General features: G+C 52.4%; 1 protein-coding gene across 1 annotated transcript; it reads right to left on the minus strand.

Moving 5' to 3' along the window:
* Window positions 1–11,657: 11,657 nt before the first annotated feature.
* Window positions 11,658–15,866, minus strand: Crabp2 (cellular retinoic acid binding protein 2). Its single transcript, XM_052180181.1, has 4 exons — window positions 15,664–15,866; window positions 12,627–12,805; window positions 12,317–12,433; window positions 11,658–11,970 (listed from the first exon to the last, which is right to left on the minus strand). The coding sequence occupies exons 1-4, from the start codon at window positions 15,731–15,733 to the stop codon at window positions 11,920–11,922; spliced, it is 417 nt and encodes a 138-aa protein (XP_052036141.1). The 5' UTR covers window positions 15,734–15,866; the 3' UTR covers window positions 11,658–11,919.
* Window positions 15,867–21,728: the final 5,862 nt, after the last annotated feature.

Here is a 21,728-nt window from a genome sequence, read left to right on the forward strand (position 1 = left end):
TGAATTTGAGACCAGTCTGGCCCATATAGTTCCAGGACAGCCAGGACTATTTAGAGAGTCCCTGTCTCAAAATAAATAAATCCCACATCCTTGACTCTATATCCTTTTGGGGGTGGGTGGAGAGATGGCTCAGATGTTAAGAGCGCTGACTGCTCTTTCAGAGGACCTGAGTTCGATTCCCCTTGACCACATGGCAGCTCCTAAGTGTTGAAAACTCCAGAGGATCCAGTGTTCTCGTCTGGTCTCCATCCACTGCATGCACAGACAGCCACACAGGCCAAAACAAAACAAACAAACAAACAAAAAACCACACACACACATTTAAAAAAATCACACAAAACAATTAATTATAAAAAATAGTTCAAGGACAACCTGGGTTTACCACAGAGAGTTCAGAGCCAACCCAGGCCCCTGGGGAGACCAGTCAATAAAGAGGGACAGGTGGTCTTTTAACTTTTAAAATACATTTTAATTTATTTTGTGGATTTGTGTGCAGGTGTGCACACGTGTTACGGTGTGCGTGTGGAGGTCGGAGGACAATTCTCAGGATGCCCTCCTTGCACCCTGAGGGTTAACCTGGGTTGCCAGGCTCAGCAGCAGGCCCCTGAACTCACTGAGCCGGCTCTGTACTCCCAGGTGGTATTTAATAGAGACAAATGTAACATTTCTCTTTAGGTCTTAAAAGTCCAGAGCAAAAGAGGAAAGCCATGAAGAGACGGAAACCATGAGCAGCTCTGGTGAAGAGGCAGAGTCTAGGAGACCATGAGGCTGCCCTGACCTCACACAGGGACCGTCACACAGGGACGCGGCGGCTTTCTAAAGGTGGACGAAGAGAAGTTATATGAGATGCTCACATAAGAGGTGGATGTATTCCCGCCACAGCGGACACTGCTGTGGGCACTGTGAGCAAGGGTCTGGATGGGGTGGTTTCTTCTCAGATGATGGTGGGGACTTGGAATAATGTCTAATGTTTCTGAGTCACGTGTGTCTCAGGGCTGTGGCTGGGATCCAGACCTGATTACAGTGGCCCCCAAGTACTGTACTACTCTCCTGATTAGGTAAGTTACCGGCTTCTGTTTGTTTGTTTGTTTTGTTGTTGTTAAATTGACACAAGCTAAGGGTCCTCTAGGAAGAGAAACCATCAACTGAGGAATTGCCTCCACTGGGTCGTCCTGGAGGCGAGTCTGTGGGGTAATCTCTTTCTTTTTGTTTTAGAGAGGATATCTTCCCATATGGCTTTAGCTGACCTGGACCTCACTCTGTAGACCAGGATCCACCTGCCTCTACCTCCTGAGTGCTGAGATTAGAAGTGTGCCCCCCTACAGGGTGGCGGTGGCTCACCCTTTAATACCTGCACTCTGGAGGCAGAGACAGGTGAATCTCTGTGAGTTCTAGGACAGCCTGGTCTACACAGTAAGTTCTAGGACAGCCAGGGCTACACAGAGAAACCCTGTCTCAAAAAACAAAACAAACAAACAAAAAGTGTGCACCACCGTGCCCAGCCCACATTTTCTTGATTAATGATAAATGTGGGAGGGGTCATTCTACAAAGGGCAGTGCCACCCCTGGGGCAGGTGATCCACAGTTATATAAACACAACAAGCTGTTACCCATGAAGAGCAAGTCAGTAAAGAGCAGTCTTCCACGTCCGCTTCAGTTCCCATCTTGGATTTCTGCCCTGACTTCCCTTGGTGATGGAGTGTGACCTGGGAGTTATAAGATGAAATAAACCGTTTCCCTTTCAAGTTGCTTCTGGTCCTGGAGTGCTTCACAGAGGCGGAAATCTAACTAGGGTGAATGTCCTCAGGAAGTTTCCAGGCCTGCCTGAAAGGCTTTACCCCACCAGGCACGTGAGGGAAGCTGAAAGGTCATAGTGGTGGTTCTGAAGCAAGGGTGACTGCAAGGTCAAAGCCAGGACAGCTATCGCTTTCCACTCGTGCTCAGAGGAGGATGCTGCCCTCCAAAGAGAGTGGAAACAGTCTCCTACTAAGGATTTGGAGGCAGGCCTGTCTGGAGGACTCAAGGGCACAGGCTTGCGTCCCTGGGGGAAGGAATCCCAGGAGAGAAGGCTGTGGAGCACAGCCTCACCCCAGAGTGCTGCAGCAGCCATGGAGGTCTACCCCAGTGCCAGGCAGGTGGTGCCACCCCACAGCAGTCAAAAGGCCGGCAGGCAGGGACAGAGAGCCAGGATCCACTCCAACCGCCATCTCTTTCCCTCGGGCCAACCAGGCCTTGGCTAAAAGAAGAGTTTGCTTTTATTTGTTTTATTTTTGAGACAAAATAACCTCTAACTCACCATCCTCCTGCCTCAGCCTCCCTAGTGCTGGGATTACAAGTGTGAACCCTGGCTCTTGTGAAAGGGCCTCTGAGTAGGACTGGAGATTGAGAGTGTTTGTTTTGCCTGTTTGTTTGTTTGTCCTTCATACTTGTAGCTCCAAGACTTGGCCATGCTGGACTGGAGAGATGGCTCAGTGGTTAAGAGCATCGACTGTTCTTCTGGTCCTGAGTTCAAATCCCAGCAACCACATGGTGGCTCACAACCATCTGTAATGGGATCTGATGCCCTCTTCTGAAGGCACCTACAGTGTACCCCTATACATGAAATAAACAATTAATATATACACACACACACACACACACACACACACACACACACACACATATATATATGTATGGGGGGGCTGGGGTCCTGGAGAGGTAGCTAACTGTTAAGGGCACTTACTGCTCTTGTTGGGGACCTGAATTCAATTCTTAACACCCACATGGCAGCTCACAACTATCTGTAACTCTGCTTCCAGAGGATCTAACACCTCTGTCTTCCTAGATGTCAGAAGAGGGTGTTAGATCCCCTGGAGTTGGAATTGCAGATGGTTGAGAGCCGGCTGCCATATGGGGTGCTGGGAATAGAATTCCTCCAACCCAGTTGATCTTTTTTTATTTGCTTATATACAAAGAAATAGGTTTCACTGTGAGATTTTGACACATATATATTATATAGGTTGTTGTTATTTGTCTTCATTTATACACATATACACTCAAGCTTGCGCTCTCGCTCTCTCTCTCTCTCTCTCTCTCTCTCTGCTTTTTTCCTCTCCCTCTCCCTCTTGCCTTCTTGCCGGTCCTTTTCCTCAACTTCTTTACCTTGAGAGATGTCACAGACACACCTGGATATCTGGTCTAGTTAACTCTGTGACATTTCTCAAACTAAGGAAGTTAAGGAAGAGGACCAGCAAGAGAGGGAGGAAGAGGAAGAGGAGGAAAGTAGTGTAAGGTGTGTGTGTGTGTGTGTGTGTGTGTGTTTGCAAGGTGTGTGTGTGTGTGTTTGCAAATAAGAACAATGTATAATAATATATATGTGTCATAATTTCACAATAAAATCTATTTCTTTGTATACTAAAAAATTTAAAAAACAAAAACAAAACAAAACAAAATTTTTTGAAAAAAAATGTGCTTCAGAGAGCTACCGCCAGAGGGTGGGAGAAGCCTGTTTGGGGATCGGTTAGGGAGCACGCAGCGGCCTCACCAGGAAACTGGCGATACAACTCGGCAGCTCGGTTCTCTGTCCTGTTCCCGCCCTGCACAATCGTCAGAGCGGGCTTTAGACCCCAGCGGCAGCGGGAGCTGCAAAAAGAAGCGGGCGGGGTGGGGTGGGGGATGAGCGGAGGGCTCTGGGCTTCCAGCCCGGGCTCCGCCCACCCCAAGCCCCAGCTTACCGGCCTGGAGAGCCTAGCTCAAGCAGCTAGGAGGGGAAGCGCCGCTGGAGCAGAGCAGCTGCGGGGAGGGGGCTTTCTAGAAGTTACTCCGGAGACGATGGCATTCGGAATAAGTGGGGCCCCGAGAAACCCAAGCTCTCATCTTTCCAGGCCCGGGCGGAGCCAGCAGTGAAGATTGTGCCCTGACCCGCAGGGGCTGCTCTGGGTCCCCACCGCGGGGTGGGAAGGAGGAGGGAAGACCAGAGTCGGCAGGAACAATGCTGGCCCCCTGCCAGGAGCAGTGAATTGAATAGGGGATTAAGTAAAGAGTAGGGTTGGGAAAGAGAAAGAAAGGGAAAGTCATGGAGAAATTTTCTGCCTGTCCACACGCCTTTTTTCCTTGTCCTCCGGGTTTCACCTCGCTGAAGAGCTGAACCTTTAAGCTGAAGTCAACCCTTAGGAAAGACTTGAAATTTTAGAAGGCTGAAGGAAGCCCTAGGCATCTGCTGGGCGCTGGGACTTGTTCTTGCCCTAAGATGGGAGTGTTAGGCCTGATGTCTGTTTCCACAGTTCTTGCTGATCGGAGATGTTTAAGCGAAGGTCTCACTGAAAGATTTAGCCTCTTCACCGCTGTGAAGAAGAGACAGAGCGGCAGTCAGGCAAGCTTGTCATGGGAAGCCTGACAGAGTGGAGAAAGACTTTCCCTTCAACAGCCCCACCCACAGCTCAGGCCCTGCAAGCCCCTGGCTTCAGGGAATGGGAAAGGCAGGACCGTTCTGAATGTCCTTACCAGGCCTGAGAGGAGCCATTACTTCGATGGGAAGTGGGGGAAGCCGAGTCAACAGATTACCGCTCTGCCTACTTAAGCAAAAGGCTACCCTTCCCTAGTTCTCCTTCTCAGGCAGGCCCAGGGATGTTGGCTTTGCTACACCAGCAGGACTAGCTTCACATTCCTCTAGAATCGTCAGCTGGTGATTCCCACTTGAGCTCGAAGGACAATCCATGAGCGACATCACAACCAACATGGCTTTCCACCCCTCCTCCCAAAGTCCTCCCCTTGCTGGAGGTGAAGACAGTGGAGGCTGATATCTACTGCCATCTCTAGGGCCAGGCTGAGTTGTCCTGAACTGTGTAATACCGCCCATGTGACCCAGAGTTTCCCTGACATCTAAGTAACCCACACCTTGGCTGTGACCTTACGTTTCCTGTTTCCTTTTCTTTCACGCTAAGGAGAGATACAATCCAGGGGTCCCTTTCTTCTGGGACTCTGTTCTCTGGTTCTATGATCCCACTGCTGGGAACAAGATCAGCCCAAGACAGCTCAGCTGTGGGCTGCTGGGGTCTGAGTCACCAGCTGGAGTCGGCCTGACACACTGGGTTACCTCAAAGGGTGGAGATGGAACCAGGAGAGTCACTGCTCATCACCTACACCCCCGGACGCTTCCAGAACAGACCTCTTCTGCTGCTGCAGCACCCCCACCCAACCCGATATGGCCAGAGCCCTTAGGGAAGCTGGGAACAGAATGTTAACCCTACAGTTGGTTAGGAGGGGAACAAGGAGGGGCCTTGGGTTTCAGGGTAATGGACAAAGTCGGAGGGAGGCAAGATTTTTGATGAAGAAGAAGAAAAATAGAGTTGACCTTTTATTCTTTTCTCTAAGGAGTGAGGGGACTGCTGTTCCAAAGAACAAGAAAGAGGCTAGGGTGTCATGGGAAATGAATGATGGTTCACAAAGAGCATAGGGGGGCTGGGGTCAAGTGAGGTCAACCCTTCAGGCCAGTGACTGTGCAAGGGGCTCCCCTGCCTGCTAAGGGGAACAATTATTACAGCAGCTATGGGGAGCTAGGGAGGGGGCTAAGGAGTTCAAACAGCTGCCGAGGGAAGGGAAACACCAGAAGCTGGGCCTGGCCGTGGGAGGGCTCTGCCTCTTCCACCTGCTCTGAAGAGCAGATGGGTTCCAGGGAGAGGCCAGGTGGACACACGGAGGCACTTCTGGGGCATGGAGTTAGCGAAGAGGGTTTTCTCTGAAGCAGGGCACTAGGGCTAAGGAGCTGTGGCTAGCTGAAGGAGGAGGGACAGGGCCTGGGCGGAGGTGTGGTGGGCGTTCTCACAGCTGTAGGTGCTGTCACAGGTGCTGTTGACCTGACAGGTTTCTGCAGTGACCTGGAAAGAGCAGGCTAAGATCCTTATCCAGACAGGAACAGAACTGGTTTCTCGACTAGCAGAGCCAACAGGGGAAAGGCAAGAGGAAGTCAGGTCAGAAGGCCAGTGCCAGGCCCGAGGAGAGGTGGGAAGAAGATCTGGACAGGGGAAGGTCAGGAAGGCAGTGCCAGGCCCGAGGAGAGGTGGGAAGACCTGGACGGGACCATTGCTGGATTGCTGGTTCCTGGGACGGACGGTCTCAGTGGCCTCTGTAGGGGTGGGGTGGGGGTGCTTCCTCTGCCTTGTTTGCCCTTATTCACTTATAACTCAACTGTTTCTCTGTAGTTACACTCTCCGCCCACACTGTCCCCTGTCCTGCTCAAGGAGGACAGATGGCCCAGCCTGGAAAAACACCTGGTTGGACTCAGCCCGTTCCCCAAACTCTCACCAACATGGAAGTTCCTTCAGGGAAGAAAAGGGTTGGGGTCACCCCTGCCCTCGGGCTTCAGGCCCTCCCTAGGTCAGCTTCCTTTCTTCCCCACCACAAAGGCCCTGGCATCCAGTCCCATCCATCTTGGCCTGCAGAGGGCCATAAGCTCTTTGTCAGGCCCTGGGGTCATAGGGCCTGGCCCTTTCTTCCCTCACTCTACCCCATAGAGAATCTCAGCCCTCTGGGTCCAGATCTTACTTTCCCTGAGCCTGCCTAGTCCCAGTCTTTCGGCCCAGTCTTCTCTCTTTGTCTCTTTCCCATTCTCTGGCTCTCTCTAGGTGGTGTGTGTGTGTGTATGTGCGCGCACGCGTGCACATGCATACATGAGTATGTATGTACATGCACACACACCCATGTGCCCACATGCAATATTTACCATGGCCTCTTACCGTATGTGGTATTGGCGTCTGGTGCTGCGGACCTCAGAGGTCCACTGAGCCCTGTCCCGGATCTTCTCTTGTCTCTTCATGTGTCTGGGATCTCTAAGTTTTGCCTTTAAGGGGCCTTTCCCTTAACTCAAAGCTCCTGTCTCTTGGAGGGCAGGAGTAGGAAGAGTTGTCTCCACTTCTCCCTATGGTATTGATAGACTCTGCAGTGCCTGAGAAGCCCTTGTTCTCAGCAGCACTGTTGAGTAAGGAAGATTTACTCAGGGAAGGTCGGGAAAGAGGCTCTGCTGGCCGCTGCGACTGTGGCAGGGCAGGAAGCTGGAGCAGCTCCCTCACAGCTGAGTCAGGTGGGAACACCCTGATCCCATGACCCTAACCAGGGCTGTGATTCTGTCATCCCTGCTGTGAACAGAGCCCTGATTCTGAGGAGCCTACAATCGATTGAGGAGCTCAGGTTCATGGATCCAGACCCCAGGACACCAGGGGAGGGCAGCGTAGAGGCCATGTTGAAGGCTGGGGACAAACAAGGTAGGAAGTGAAAGGCAGTCTGTGGCCGGGTTGAGCAAGGCTCACTCCAGAGACCCAGTAGAATATTCTACAAGGGACAGAACTGTGAGCAATGCTCCCAGATACTCAGGCTCCTGACATCAACTCCATACTCCTGACTCCTCAACTCCATAATCCTGTGACCATCAGTCATGAAGGGCCAGGCCCCTAGTGTTCTGGCTGGACTCCACCCCCACAGTCATCTGGCTAAAGACAAGTTTTCCCCACCCCGCAGTTACCTGGAAACAGCCAGGTGGCCCCACCCACTATAAAGGGGGCTGCCAGGCCCCTCCTAGCTCTCTTGCCCTTCTGCTCTCTTTTTACTCTTGTCCCCCTGTTCCCCCCTCCCCATTCTTCTCCCCTCTTTCCACATGGTCATGGCCAGCTCTCACCCCTCTATCTTTTCTTTCTGTCTTTACTTCTCTTTTTCTTTTCCTACTTCTCTATAATAAAGCTTTGAAATTGTGGACTGCCTTTTCTTATCAAAACCTGCTGTGTAGGAGCAATGGAATGGGCCTCAGCATCTCCAGCCACCAGAAAGGACCCAGGACTTCCCCACCTGGCCAGGCTTCTCTGCAGGTTCACAGGCACCTGCCCACTTTCCCTACAAGGAAGAAACAAAGAAAGCAAGGCCTGAAGCTGAATTGTGGACGCCAACAGAAAGCATTGGGAGAAAGACCCTTTTTTGCAGCCTGCCCTCAACAGACGTTTCCCCATTTGTGAAAAGACCAGAGTCAGGTGTCCCAAGGCCTTGCTTAACCCATAGCACCCCCAATTCCTCTCATCTGCAGAGGGAGTCCACATTCTGCGCCATTCTTTTCTCTACCGTGGGCCCAGACATTGGCCACCTGCCTGTTCTTCAGTAGCTTTCATTTCTCTAACCCAAGTCCTTCCAAGTGGCCAAATAAAATACCCCAAACCCCTTGACAAGCCTGTGACCTGGTCCTGACCCACCCCAACCTTCTAGAAGAGTCAGCCATGGACATTCAAATGTCAGCACCAACAGAGAGGGGATGCTGCACCTCCCAGAGCCACACTGAGGGCCACAGGTGGCGAAGGCAGCCAGCCATGAGGGAGCTAGATGTGGAAAGGGTAAGGGTCACTGGAGGTCATCGAATACCAGTCCATATCTCATGTTGGACATGAACAGGTAACTAAGGTAATTTTTGTTTTGTTATTTTTATCTGAGTTTGTTTCTGTTTTTGGAGCACTGGTGACGAAACTCTGGGCTTTGTACATGCTAAACATGCACTCTCACTAGCCTACATCCACCCCAAACCCTTGCTAATTTTTCAGAAGAATACTGAAGTGATAACCATTATGTTTTGCAGGATTTTCCTAAAATTGTGCAGAGTGAACTAGAGAAGTAGAACGCACCTCCAACACACACACACACACACACACACACACACACACACACACACGAACATACTTTCGGTGTTCTGAAAAATGCCATATACTCCTTTTCAGTTTTAGTATATGTGCTGTCCAAATGAGCAGTTTTACTTTGTCATTACGACGTACGATTCACGAGTGAGGATGTGTACGTGTCATGCACACATGTGAAGGTCAGAGGACGAGTCTTACGAGTTGGTTTTCCTTCCATTGAAGGTCCCAGGAACCAAACTCAGGTCATTGAGTTTTCATGGCAATTGCTTTTACCCATCCGGCTATCTCATTGGCCCTTTTTCGTTTTGAAAATTTTATTGTTTTGAGGCAGGGTCTCTCTATGTAGCCCTGGCTGTTCTGGGACTCCCTATGTGGACTGCTGGCCTTGAGCTCACAGAGATCCACCTGCTTCTGCCTCCTGAGAATTGGGATTAAAGATGTGCACCAACATGCCTGGCTCTTTTTCTTTTTTTTGGGGGGGGGGGTGTTTTTCTAGTCAAATTTTCCTCTGTAGACCATGTTGGCCTTAGACTTGCAAGCGATCCCTCCTGCTTTAGCTTCCTAATGCTGGAAATGCAAGTTTGCATCATTAAGCTTAGCTGAATCCATCATTTTGGGCTTGTGTTTGTCCTGACAGAGTCTCACATAGCCCAGGGTCTTCTTGCTTCCACCTCCAGCACCAGCAGGCCTGGCTCTAAATCATCAGCTTTTGAAAGCTCTGTGTTGCTGAGAGTCATGTGCTTATAAACTCTGCTTTGTGGATTAGGAACTTTGTAATCATAGTGGCCTTCTTCATGGAAGAAATTCCTTCCTACCCTTTGGGTTTCTGAGGAATGATCAGGGTCCCACCTGGTCCTTGGCAATGTGTGTGACTCAAGGCCCAGACTTGACTCACCACTGAACTCTGTCCTGTTGAGAGCAACCAGTCCAAGGATGGCCCTGCAGTCTGAGCGGACCCTGATCGAGGCTTGCGATGTGAAGACATGGACGCAGGTAGGAGTGTCTCTTGTCAGTGTGTCTCAGGCTGTGCCTTTGTTAGCTTGGGATGTGAAGAGATGGACGCAGGTAGGGAGTGTCTCTTGTCAGTGTGTCTCAGGCTGTGCCTTTGTTAGCTTGGTTGCCTGTGAAGCTCATTTTGACTGGGGAAAAGTGACTTGTGACAAGGTTGAATGTGACCAGTGCACAGACTCAGAGATGAGCAAGGTAGGGGCAAGGAGAGACAGTAAGGTCTCTGGGGCTTTAGACCCAGCTTCCTCCAAAGCTAGCTAGATCCAGGGAGAATTTACTAGTACATAAGCCAGGCATCGTACGAGTTTGTGGAGTTCATGTTGGTTTTGTGGTGGTGGAGCTGGAACTGTTCTCTCTCCCTTTCTCTCCCTCTCCCTCCCTCTCCCTCCCTCTCCCCCTCTCTCCTCCTCCTCCTCCTCTTCTTCTTCTTCTTCTTCTTCTTCTTCTTCTTCTTCTTCTTCTTCTTCTTCTTCTTCTTCTTCTTCTTTTGTTTGAAATATGTTTTCTTGCTGTTTCGCTGGTCATCCCTCTGTACACCAGGCTAGCCCATGAGCCTCCAGGGATTCTTGTCTATCTCTGCCCCCTACCTCCCTGGGAGAATGCTACCATATTCAGCCATACCATGTGAATTCCAAGGATCCAGACTTGGGTGCTCATGCTCCCCTACCAAGTACTCACCCACCGAGCCGTTCCCCTGAGTCACTCTGAGACAAGTCACACTGGACTTAGGCTGGCTTCAAACTCACTCACTGCTTCCTCCTCCCAAGCGCTGGGATTAAAGGAATTAGCCACAATTTTGTGGGCAGTAATGGTGCCACACACCTTAAATCTCAGCACTTGGGAGCCAGAGAGGTAGGAGGATCTCTGAGTTTGAGGCCAGCCTGGTCTACAAAGTGAGTTCCAGGACAGCCAGGGCTTTAGCTTTTAGTTTCTCTGTTTACAAGCTGGAGAGTTGGCCTAGTGGTTAAAAGCATGTGTTGTTCTTGCAAAGGACCAGAGTTCGATTCCTAGCACTCCACGTGGAGGCTCCCCACCCACCCAGGCACCAGGCACGCATGTGGTACGCAGACACACATACAGGCAAAACACTCATTAAAAAAATGAAAACTGGGCTGGAGAGATGGCTCAGTGGTTAAGAGCTCTTCTGAAGGTCGTCCTGAGTTCAGTTCCCACACGGTGGCTCACAACCATCTGTAATGAGATCTGAGGCCCTCTTCTGGAGTGTCTGAGGACAGCTACAGTGTACTTATATATAATAAATAAACAAATTGAAAAATAAAATAAAAAATGAAAAACAAAACAAAAATAGTACTGTTTTTTTTTAAAGATTTATTTATTTATTATATGTAAGTACACTGTAGCTGTCCTCAGATACACCAGAAAAGGGCGTCAGATCTCATTACGGATGGTTGTGAGCCACCATGTGGTTGCTGGGATTTGAACTCAGGACCTTTGGAAGAGCAGTCGGCGCTCTTACCCGCTGAGCCACCTCTCCAGCCCCAGTACTGTGTTTTAAAAAGGGGGAAAAGACACACAAAAAAAGCATGGCATCTTGCTTGCAGTCACACCTGGGAACATCTCCACATCTACTCTGTAGGCGCAGGAGGGACAGTGGCAGAGACAAGGTGCGAGACCTTTCCCAGAGAGACACAGGCAGGAGCAAGGTCGGCCTGTGGGTGTTGATGAGCTCATCCTGAGCCGAGTGGGAGACCGGTGCATGTCACCATAGGGAAAACAGGTGAGAGAGTGGGCGGCAGTGAGTGGGCGTCAGCTCCCCAGAACCCATACTCTGATTAGGGAGGCAGGGCTGGGGAGGGAACAGAGGAGATACTCAGGGCAGGCAGGCAGGGCACAGGGTATCTCTCTCACTGACCTGCTGGGACAGCGCCTGCTGGACAGCGCCCCCACCGGCCCATTGACTCCCATTGCCCAGAGAGCCACAGAAGGATTTTACATTTTAAAACATTTTAATAAAATTAACCAATAAATATTCTAAATCACACAGACTACAAGGATAAGGAGTAGAGGCCAGAGAGACAGTCTCTTCCAGGAAGGACCCTGGTATGAAGCTGGCGCTGCTGACCTGGGGAAGGGGCAAATAGCGGTGGAAGGGTTCTGAGTTTTTGCAGTCTGCCCCTCTCTGGCACAGAGGAGGCAACGAACAAAAGGCCTTGGAGGAAGCCGTGACCCTCAGGAGTACGGGGAGAGCTAGCATGTATAGTGGACAGCGGAAGAAGTCTCCGGCAGTTCTTGGATCCGTCGGCACTCACTCTCGGACGTAGACCCGGGTACACACCACGTCGTCTGCTGTCATGGTCTGTAAGGGTAGAGGCAGTCAGTGAGCTGGTGAAGCACCCGGGTACCTGGCTTTTAAAGGAGGGGCTGGGTGAGAGGTAGAGTGCTTTTGCTTCCAAGCCCCAAACAGCCAAGCACCTACTTCCTCCTGGAGTCCAGAGGCAGTCTGGGATAGCCTGCTAGAAAACGCTAAGCTCCTTTGGGCACATCTTTGTTGCACCCAAAAGGGTTACTATTTCGAAACAGACCCCATCGGGAGGTTGAGGGGTGTGGCCACATCTGCCTTTAAATCTGCAGGAGCCTGAAGCCCAGCCCGGCACACTGAAGGCAGCGGGGTTCTTCCAGGGAAGGGATGGGGCAGGGCTCACCAGGATCAGCTCTCCATCATTGGTCAGTTCTCGGCTCCAGGAGGTCTTGGGGCCCTCCCCCTTCAGAAGTCTCTGCTCGCACACCATTTTGTTTTCACGCTCCCATTTCACCAAACTCTGTAAGAAACCAGAGGCCAAAGAGCTCATAGTAAGGGCCTGTGTGAGTGAAAGGGAGAAGTGGCGGCCCCTTTCCAGCACCCTGCACTCCCTGGGGATTCCTTCGTGAGATGGACGAGTCTAGGGAAGCTAGAGTCTGAGAAGCATGGCAAGTAGGTGCTGTGAAGCGGAGGGGACCCTCCCGGTCCCTCACCTTACAAGGTCTCCCATCCACAGTCTGCTCCTCAAATTCCTCCCCAATCTTGAAGTTAATCTCCGTGGTTCGCACGGTGGTGGAGGTTTTGATGTAGAAAGTGTCATTCTCCTGTTTGATCTCTACTGCTGGCTTGGAGGCTGCAGCCACAGCGATCTTCCTCATCATCATGTTCACCCCTGCAGGGAGAGAGGACGGCCCTGTCACCCCCTGCCATGAGATAGGTGGAGCAGCCACTTCTGAGCCCTGATGGTGTGTGTGTGTGTGTGTGTGTTGGGGGAAGGGTGATGATAAGGCAGGAGGTGGAAGGCTATAGATTGAAGGGGGAGAGCGAGGGTTCCAGGTGAGGCAGGGTACCACTCAGGCTATGTGGCCCCACCTTGGTGGACAGGACTCCCCAAATTCCAGCAACCCATAGGGACAGCTTCCCCCATGGGCTACCCGGTGTGTTCAGTTTCCTTCACTCTGGCCTCTCACCACTGGGTTTGAGACCGGTTGAGGTAGGTTTGGCGGTTACTAAGTTCCCCGTGCCCACTTGCAGGGTAGACCAGGCAAGCAGGTTGCTTCCCTCTCTGCCCCAGCCACCTACCCTGTTCTGTTAGGTCTCTACCCAGTTAGGTCTTTATTTGCACAATCACTGCCCCTCCCAAAACTGAGGAGCAGATTCTCAGCAGAGGAGAATGCAGGAAAGCAGGTGACCCTGAGCCGCAGTGTCTCTGCCTTCTGAGTCCTCCACTGTCAGGTGGGAAAAGCGTCTTCTAACTGTCCTATGGCCTCATGTTTAAGAATGCAGGACACACAAGGCCAAGGACACATTCATATTTTCTGGAAACTTTTTCTTTGATAAAAGCAAGTACAATGGATGAAAGAGTCACAAGAAAGCAAGGCATGGTGGTGCACACCTTTTTGAGAGGCTGAGGCAGGGGGATGGATCTCTGAGTTCAAGCTCACCAAGCTGGTATACACAGTGAGTTCCAGAACAGCCAGAACTACATAGAGAAACCCTGACTCAAAAAACCATAAAAAAAAAAAAAGCCAGAACATAGTGAAACCCATTATTACACGCAGGTAATATATGCAAATACAAAAAGAAAGAGCTGAAACTAGGGTTGGACAAAGCTTTCTGCGCCAGACTGCTCTCTGTAATATTTTCAGGTCTCTTTCAAGGGAAAACTCTGCTGTCCTGAGAGGAGGAAAGGGGAAGAAAGGATGGGACTGTTCTGCCTCCACTCTGAGGTCCCTAGCCCCAAGAATCACCCAAGGGCCTTCCTGCTCAGCTTGTGGATTTAGAGTCTCTGTGTCCTCACATACTTTCCCTGCCCTGCCCCCACCCATTATGAAGAGGACCCCGTGGATGGAAGAGGCAACCCTCTGCTGGGACACCAGAAGGTAGGGGTACCAACCTGTGCGCTACCCCTTCCCCACCCCCACATATACACACAAATACTCGTGCATCGTGTAGCTCTGGGTTCCTGAGAAGAAAACTGACACTTCACTCAGCTCCAAAGCTGACTCACCCAATCTCAACCAAAAGACCTGCTGTGTTGGCCCTGATTATCGTGGTGAGCCCTGAGCCTTCTCCATAATGTGGACCCTGAACAGGGACTGTGGAACCTTTGGGGGCTGTGTGCAGAAGAATGCGGCCTCCCCCAGTCCTTGGTGCCTGCAGAGCTGAAGTCCTGGTTCAGCTGAGCTTGGCTGACACAGGCAGTTTGTGTAACAACAGGTCTGTTTGCAATCTACCCCCTAGCAGGTCGCGTGGCTCAGAGAGACCCTGCAGGGAGGACAAACATGCTGAAGGCATACAATAGGGTTGGGCCTTTCTCTGCAGCTGGGACCCGGGGGTGATACCAGGCTCACATCCACTGCGGGGAGGGGCCAGAGTTCAGAGCAAACGCGGGAGGAAATGGTAATAGATTTTTCTGAAAATGTCTATTCTTTTATCTTTAATTTCGCAAGGGCAGAGCAAGAAAAATGGGTATGACTCTAAGAGTCATTGCGGTTAGCTGACACAAAGAGAACGAACAGTAAGGAAAGATGAGAACGGAGGCCCCACTGCCTTCGCAACATTCTTTTTAGCTCCAGACTCACTTTTGTACAGTCCCTAGATCTTCAAGGGTATCCCCTGCTTCCCACAACCGGGGCTCCTCTCCAGTGCAGAAATGGAAGGCAGGCTGAGCCTTAGGCTCCGGGGTAGTTTCCACTTCCTGGGGCGGTTAACTCCATCTCTCCTCAGAGGTCTCTCCTTTCCTATACCTTCTAGCCCAGCCACATCCTAGAGGGTACTAGAAGGTGGGCAGGGAAAGTCTGGGTGGATTCTGTCTTCCCACCCTTGGCTAACAGCCCAGTTGCGCAGGGTGCAGCTGATCCGTGGCTAGTCGGAAATGGGGATCGGTGCTTCACACGAGGACATTTGTTGAAATCTAAGAAAGTGGTAATTGTCCAGAGAGATTTAGGGCGTCGGAGCTGGTTGCTGTAGGAAAATACTTGTCTCACAGGTGGGGGTGGGGTGGGGAGACTAGAGTGGGAAGTGCAGGGTGTGGGGGAGGGTCTGGGAGCTAAAGTGGTGGACCACCTGGTGGGCGGAGCCAAGTGTTGAGGGTAATGGACCTGTCGCCGGGATTGGGTTACAGTTAGGGTAGGTGGAAAGAGCTTGGAATGTCTCCTAGGGGCTCCCTGCCTGGATACTAGGTTCTCAAAGCTCAGAACCAGGTGCCCTGGTCCGCAGGTCCAGGCGGCAAGGCTAGCCAACCCCTCCTGAGACTAACCTCGTGCTTCTGGTTTCTACTTGATTCACAGGCTCTGAGTCACCGTTGAAACTGGCACTGGTGGGCACCCAGCCTCAGAACGTAGGATTTAATAATCTTGGGCCTGGTGCTTCAGGACCCAGGGTATCCGGCACGCCCCTTTTCTGGGATGCAGACTTCCAGGCACCCACTCCCTGATTCGGTTTCCTTTCGTTTATTCGGCCACAGCTCTAAAGACCCTAGCGCCCTTTTTGCCCCCCTCCCTTCCCAACTCACAAAAACCTCCTTACCCAGAGTTTTTAGCATTTCCTCAAAGTTTTCCGATCGGATGATCTTCCAGTTGCCAGAAAAGTTAGGCATAGTGGCAGCAAGGTGGCTTTCTTTATAGATCTTCAACTAGAACACGGGACGCCGAGACGTTTAGCCTAAAGAGACCTTGCTGTCCCCTTTGCAGAACAGATCCTTCCACCTGGGGACCGCGCCGCGTGGAGGACAATTGCACAGCCGCTGGGCGCCAGAGCGCTAGGCTTTTATACCCAGCTGGTGCAGGAGGCGGCCCCGCCCCCGCCCCGCCCCGCCTTCCACACCACCTGGGGGCCCTGCTCTGTGACCACTTCACCCCCATCCTTTCCGGAATCCCGCCTGTTTCTAGAAATGTGGGTGGGTCCATGGTTCTCCAAGGGCCAAGATACCCTTCTCCCGCATCAGTGGGTGGGCCAGGAAGCGTCAGAAGACAAGAACCGGGTTTGTGCCTCTGGCAAGAACAGGGCACAGCTCGCCTGGGTCACGGATGCTCAGGTTTGGCCTGCAGGACGAACACAGGTCTCGTTTCACCAGTTCCCTATTAGTCCTCTACCAGACTCGGTGCTCTGGACAGCTCGGCGCCAGACATCTGGAGACCCCACTCGCGCAAGAATTGGGGCCGCGGCAACCGGCAGTCGAAATGGACCCAATGGAACAGCTCGGAATTCAAGCGTTCCTTTGGGTGACTGGGAGGTGCCGCTCTGTCCTCCACCCCTTGACTCAGCTCTGGGTTCGAGTAGTGCCAGGAGACGCCTGAAGTGAGCACAAGGCAACTCATTCATTCCTCTCCAAGCGGACGATGAAGGGTTAAGCAGGAGCCCCAGGCTCGAGGCTAGAAGGGCAGAGGTCACAGCCAATCACTTGACACGACTCTTTATTAAGGGGCTTTCTCGGAGGCTACGCTTCCCTGGGCCCCCTGGGCCAAAAGGAGGGGGAGAAAAAACGCCAAGCGCCCGCCGCCCCTCCCGCCCCCCCTCGCGGAATGCCGCGATGCCACTGGGGTTGGGGGAAGGCTGGCTGTGTGCGGAGGGGGTGGGTCTGGGTCTGAGATATCCCCATCCAGAGCTGAAAGTGCGGTGGGCCAGCCTCTCTGATGGTTTTTAAGTGGGTGAAACCCTAGTGGAAAGGCAGAGACAGGAGCAGGAAGGACAGACGGCGCCTCGGAAGCACGAGGGTAACCCAAAGTCAGAAACCACGCCCCTAGTCCCCTCTGAATCTCAAACCGGGTCCCTGCCTGGCCCCTCCTTGTCTAGGTCGCCAAGGTTGGAGCAGGCAGCCCTGACCTGGTGAACTGGGGACTTTGGTTGGGAGTTGAACTGAGCTGAGGACAGGGCTTGAAGGATTACCTCAACCAGAGGCTAGACGGTGTCACACTAGTCAGCCCTACGTGGAAGCAATCCTGAATAATGAGGTGTGGAAAACTTGAGAGGATGAGGGAGGAAGGCTGCCTCTCAAAGGGCTTCTGGATCGTCGCTCTCCCCACCCCCAACCCCGCCACCAACACTCAGAAGGGAATGGGACAAGTCGGCCTGAGTCTAGGGCTCTATCTAGATTTTAAAGCGGAATGCTCATTTAGGGGTGGGATGGGGGCACGCGTAGGAGCCGTAGGCTTCTAGAAGAGGAGGCCCGTGGGTCGAGCAGTTTCACCGCTGCAGACAGATGCTTAGCCAAGGGGGGGGGGGAGGGAAGGGGAATCCTGAGAGTGCTCTGAGCACAGGTTGCGACCCTCCCGCTTCAGTGTAGCCTTGCTCTAGGTACAATGAGATGATTTTAGGTTCTGACCGTGAAAGCGGGCTTCTAGACCAACAAATAAGTAGTGGCCTGCAGAAGGAACATGGGAAAAAACAGGAGCCTGCTGCTCCCCCTACACACACACACCCATCCCTCACGCGCCCCCCCAATGTCCCTACCTCCCATACCGGTCATTGTATCCAATTTCCACTGCTCCAGACTCCTGGAGCCCAGGTAGCGATTTCTCTCTTACAAGAGAAAAGGGCAGGGCAAGCAAGCCCTTTCCCAGGAGCCTTTAGAACCTTAGTGATGGTTACAAGGACGATGGATGAGGACACAGCCTGAGATGGCGGTTTAGAGGAACACAGGCCAGGTGCAGAGTCCCACTGAGGCTAGAGCCCGGGAGGAAGCTCCCCTAGGTGGGAGTGGGAGCCCCGGGCCCACTCCCTTCCTTTACCCCCACCACCTCCCTCCTCTAGCAAAACTGGCTAGGATTTCCAGAGACAGAAGGAAGACAAAGGGAAGTGGGACTGGGCGGGGAATTCTTTCCAGATGTGTTTGTGGTTTGGCAGTTCAGGGATGGAGCTGCAAGCACCCCAACTTTACTGATCGGGAGAGGGAGGGAGGAGCAGAATGCTCACGGGCTGGGGCTGGGGCTTCCGGACTCCAGCAGCCCTTTTATTCCAGGGGAATAGCAGACAGGAGCAGCTGCAGCCACTGAGGGCTGAGGGGGCCTAGGAGGAGGGCTAGCAGAAGTGGACGGGGTCTCCAACTAACAAGGGGGCAGGGGCTAGGGCCTCAGAGCTGTCCAACGGCAGGAGCTGCCGCCACTAAGAGCCCCAAGCCCAACTACTGGCTTTAATTTCCCACTGGGATCAATAAGGAAAGGAATTTCCCGGTGCCTCTGGTCTTTCAATTATAACCAAATCTGCTGCAGCTCTGCCCCAAGTGACCTCATCCCCGTGATCATGCCCCTCGTGGGGGCCGGGGCCCGGCCCTCTCCTGACAGGAGTCGGAGACACAGTAGAGAAGCAGAGGCAAGCTGAGGATGGGGTGGGGAACAGACCAGCATTGTATGACTAGGAAGAAGGCGGTCTCAGGCTTAGAGCCGACCAAGAGAAATGGACTGAGATGCAGCAAGGAACAAGAGGGTAGACTGTGTGCTGCAGGGCTGCAGTATGGGGCTTGGGATAGGAGACAATTCTACCCTCTATAGCTCTTCCCTTGAGGCTGTGTGGGGCATGAGGAACCACCCAGTCCATCAAAGAAAAGGCCAGGGTTGACTGGAGACAGGAAGAGCAGGAAAGTCACGGAGTCCCCAGCCTCTCCCCCAACCAGGACTACAGAGACTCTGCCCAGGTTGGTACTGTGGAGGGCTTTGCTGAGTGTGGTATTACTGTCTCTACTGGATCAGTATTTGTTGACCTGGACTTCCAAAGTAAAAGCCAGCCAGTTTGGGCTGGACACTTCTACAGGAGGTGGCGGTGGTGTTCTGAGTCAGAAGAAAGGCTGGTTGTCATTTGTGTTCCCTGAGCCCTTGCACCCTCAGGACTCTACTGCAGAGAGCCTAGACCTACAGCCTACCTTTCACTGGGGTCCTCCATGCAAAAGGGACTCTTTCTTGTACCTTTGTCTGTCTCCCTGCCTCAGAGACCCAGCCTTTGTCTTTTTGTTTTGTTTTTTGGATTTGGTTTTTTTCAAGACAGGGTTTCTCTGTGTAGCCCTGGCTGTCCTGGAATTCACTCTGTAGACCAGGCTGGCCTCGAACTCAGAAATCCGCCTGCCTCTGCCTCCCAAAGTGCTGGGATTACAGGCGTGCGCCACCACCGCCCAGCTCCAGCCTTTGTCATTGTAGCAGAATGAAGGGCAGTAGAGCCTCAAAACTGTAAGACAGAGTCAGAGACCTAAGAAGGAAGCAACCCACCTCCCAGAAACCTTTGGGCGCAGAAGGGAATCCTTGAGAACCAGGAAAGGAGGACAGAGGACCTGAAAACCCTGAATTTCCACCCAAAGGCAGAAGATGCTGTGACCTGCAAAGCCAGCCTGGGGTCTCGCAAAGGGGGGCAAATAGGTCCAGGAAGACAGCACAGGAGGCCGAAAAGAAACAATAGGAAAGGCTGAGGCAGAAGGAGGGGCTACCAGGCCAGAAGAGGGTCTGTGCAGCACCCAGGCGGGGCCTCTGTTGTTCTTGGCTCTGCCATGCTTTTCCCAGCTCCAGCTGCCAACGCTCTCCTCGGGGCTGGGCTGGGCTGGGCTGGCTGAGCCAGGAAGACAGGAGGGTGGGGTAGGGATGCACTGGCTGAGGACGTGTCCAGACGTAGTCTCAGTCCCCGGCTGGAAGACTGACCCGCAGTTACACTTGGGCTGGCTCTATGGTCTGGTTCCCAGTACTGTACCCATCTGCCACAAACAGCCCTAGCAGCCAGGGTAGGAGTGATGGGGCTGTGGCCATGGGCAAGTTCAACAGGCAGGACAGATAGGCTTTATGGCACCTGGGGAAAGGGGCCTGTTCTGAAAGACACATGGCTCTAGACAGCCCAGCCTTCTTCAACTTTGCTGCTTTGCCGAGGGCACTGGGGCTGGAGAACCTGCAATCCGGTCACCTCCCTGGTGCTGCCTTCCATGGCCCAAGAGTAGGAAACAGAAAAAGAGTTGAGATCTGAAACCCTCCTCTGATTTCCCTCGCCACTGAGATGCTGATGTTTGGAAGAGATGGAGGCAAGCAGCCCAGAATCTGGGGTCTTCCCCCCGAACCCTTGCCATCTTGAATCAGCAGATAAGGAGTGTTACAAGACTTTACTTTAGGGGTGGAGAGGGCTCAGCAGTTAAGAGCACTTGGCTGTTCTTCCAGATGACCTAGGTTTGACTCCTAGCACCCACATGGTGGCTCGAAACCCTTTAACTCTAGTTCCAGTGAACCTGATGCCCTTTTCTGGCCTTCCTGGGGCCCAGGCATGCATTCAGTGTACAGAATGAATGCAGTCAAGCACATACACATAAATAATAAGGCTATAGATTAAAAAAAGAATTCAAGTATCCGGTGCCTTAGTCAGTCTAAGGCCCTGTTCTTCACCTGACCTCCCCTCTTAAGAGCAAAGGCAGAGAGTGGATGAATGAGCATGGTGGGGGAGGGGAGGCCCCCACACTCACCTAGATCTTATACTGTGCTCTGGGCAGCATGGAGAAAATGGGTGAAAGATGTATGAAGTGGCAAGTTCTGATTTTCCTCCCTGTGGGCACTAGTTCTGGAAAATGTCAGTTGTCAAAGCAAAACTCAACTGCTCACAGCCACCCCAAACCACGACCTCATCTGGCCTGCCAGGTTTCCAGGCTGCCTCAGTCCCAGTGGGCACTGGGCTAAAGCCCGAGAACTTGTTAGCCCAGCCAAGTATGTATGCTACCCAAATGATGTCCCCAACTCTTTCCTGCCTGCCACTCCTTTACTAACCTGAGCCAAGCCATCCAAGTAGGAGCTTTGGAACTTGGGAATTAGCAGGAACGTTTCCGTGAGAATCAGGCAGGTATTTCCTGGATTTTACAGCTGCCAACCACACTCTCACTCAGTCTTGGTCTCACACCTCCCAAGCCTGGTAGCACCGGTTTCCCAGTGCTCTGGGTTGTCAGTGGTGGGTCTTCCTACTACATTGATATCTGGCCCAGAGCCAGAGACCAGGATTCACAAGGACACCTTTCTCCCTACTCTGCCAGTCAGCCCAGTATAGGGCGGCCAGGCTGGATTCTCTGGGCACGGGCTCCAGTTGCCTCCCCAGCAGCCAGTCACAGCACAGCACAGCTCGGCACTGTATTTCTGCCTTCTTCCTCTTTGAATTATAATCTGGGGTCTCTCAGACTCCCTACAAATAAGTAACCAACTGTGCAGGCTAATCTTATGCCAAGTGGACACCGACTAAGGCTGAGAAGAATCTCAATTAAGAAAATGTATTTTCCTCCATAAGATTGGGCTATAGACAAGCCTGTAGAACATTTTCCTAGCACTTGATATAGAAGGGCCCAGCCCATTGTCGGTGTGGCATCCCTAGGCTGGTACTGGGTTCTGTAAGAATGCAGGCTGAGCAAGTCAGCAGCACCTCTCCAGTCTCTACACCAGCTTCTGCCTTCAGGTTCCTGCTCTGAGTTCCTGTCCTAACTCCCTTCATGGATGGACAGTAAACGTGGGAGTGTAGACCAAATGACCCTTTTCTCCCCCGATTTGTCCTTCCCGTGGTTTCATCATAGCGGTAGTCACCCAAACTAAGACACTCAGCTGAGCAGGATTCCACGGGGTGTAATCATAGGGCTCGGCCTTTGGGGAGCTGGCTGA

Source organism: Apodemus sylvaticus, chromosome 4, assembly GCF_947179515.1.
Source record: "Apodemus sylvaticus chromosome 4, mApoSyl1.1, whole genome shotgun sequence".
NCBI classification, from domain to species: Eukaryota; Metazoa; Chordata; class Mammalia; order Rodentia; family Muridae; genus Apodemus; species Apodemus sylvaticus.

Bases quoted from the DNA above. Each gene is read 5' to 3' on its own strand.
- Crabp2 (XM_052180181.1), bottom strand. From the start codon at position 15,733: ATGCCTAACTTTTCTGGCAACTGGAAGATCATCCGATCGGAAAACTTT. The intron at 12,806-15,663 runs GTAAGGAGGTTT...CTCTCCCTGCAG, and splicing joins GGAAATGCTAAAAACTCTGG to GGGTGAACATGATGATGAGG. The intron at 11,971-12,316 runs GTGAGCCCTGCC...CTACCCTTACAG, and splicing joins ATGATGGAGAGCTGATCCTG to ACCATGACAGCAGACGACGT.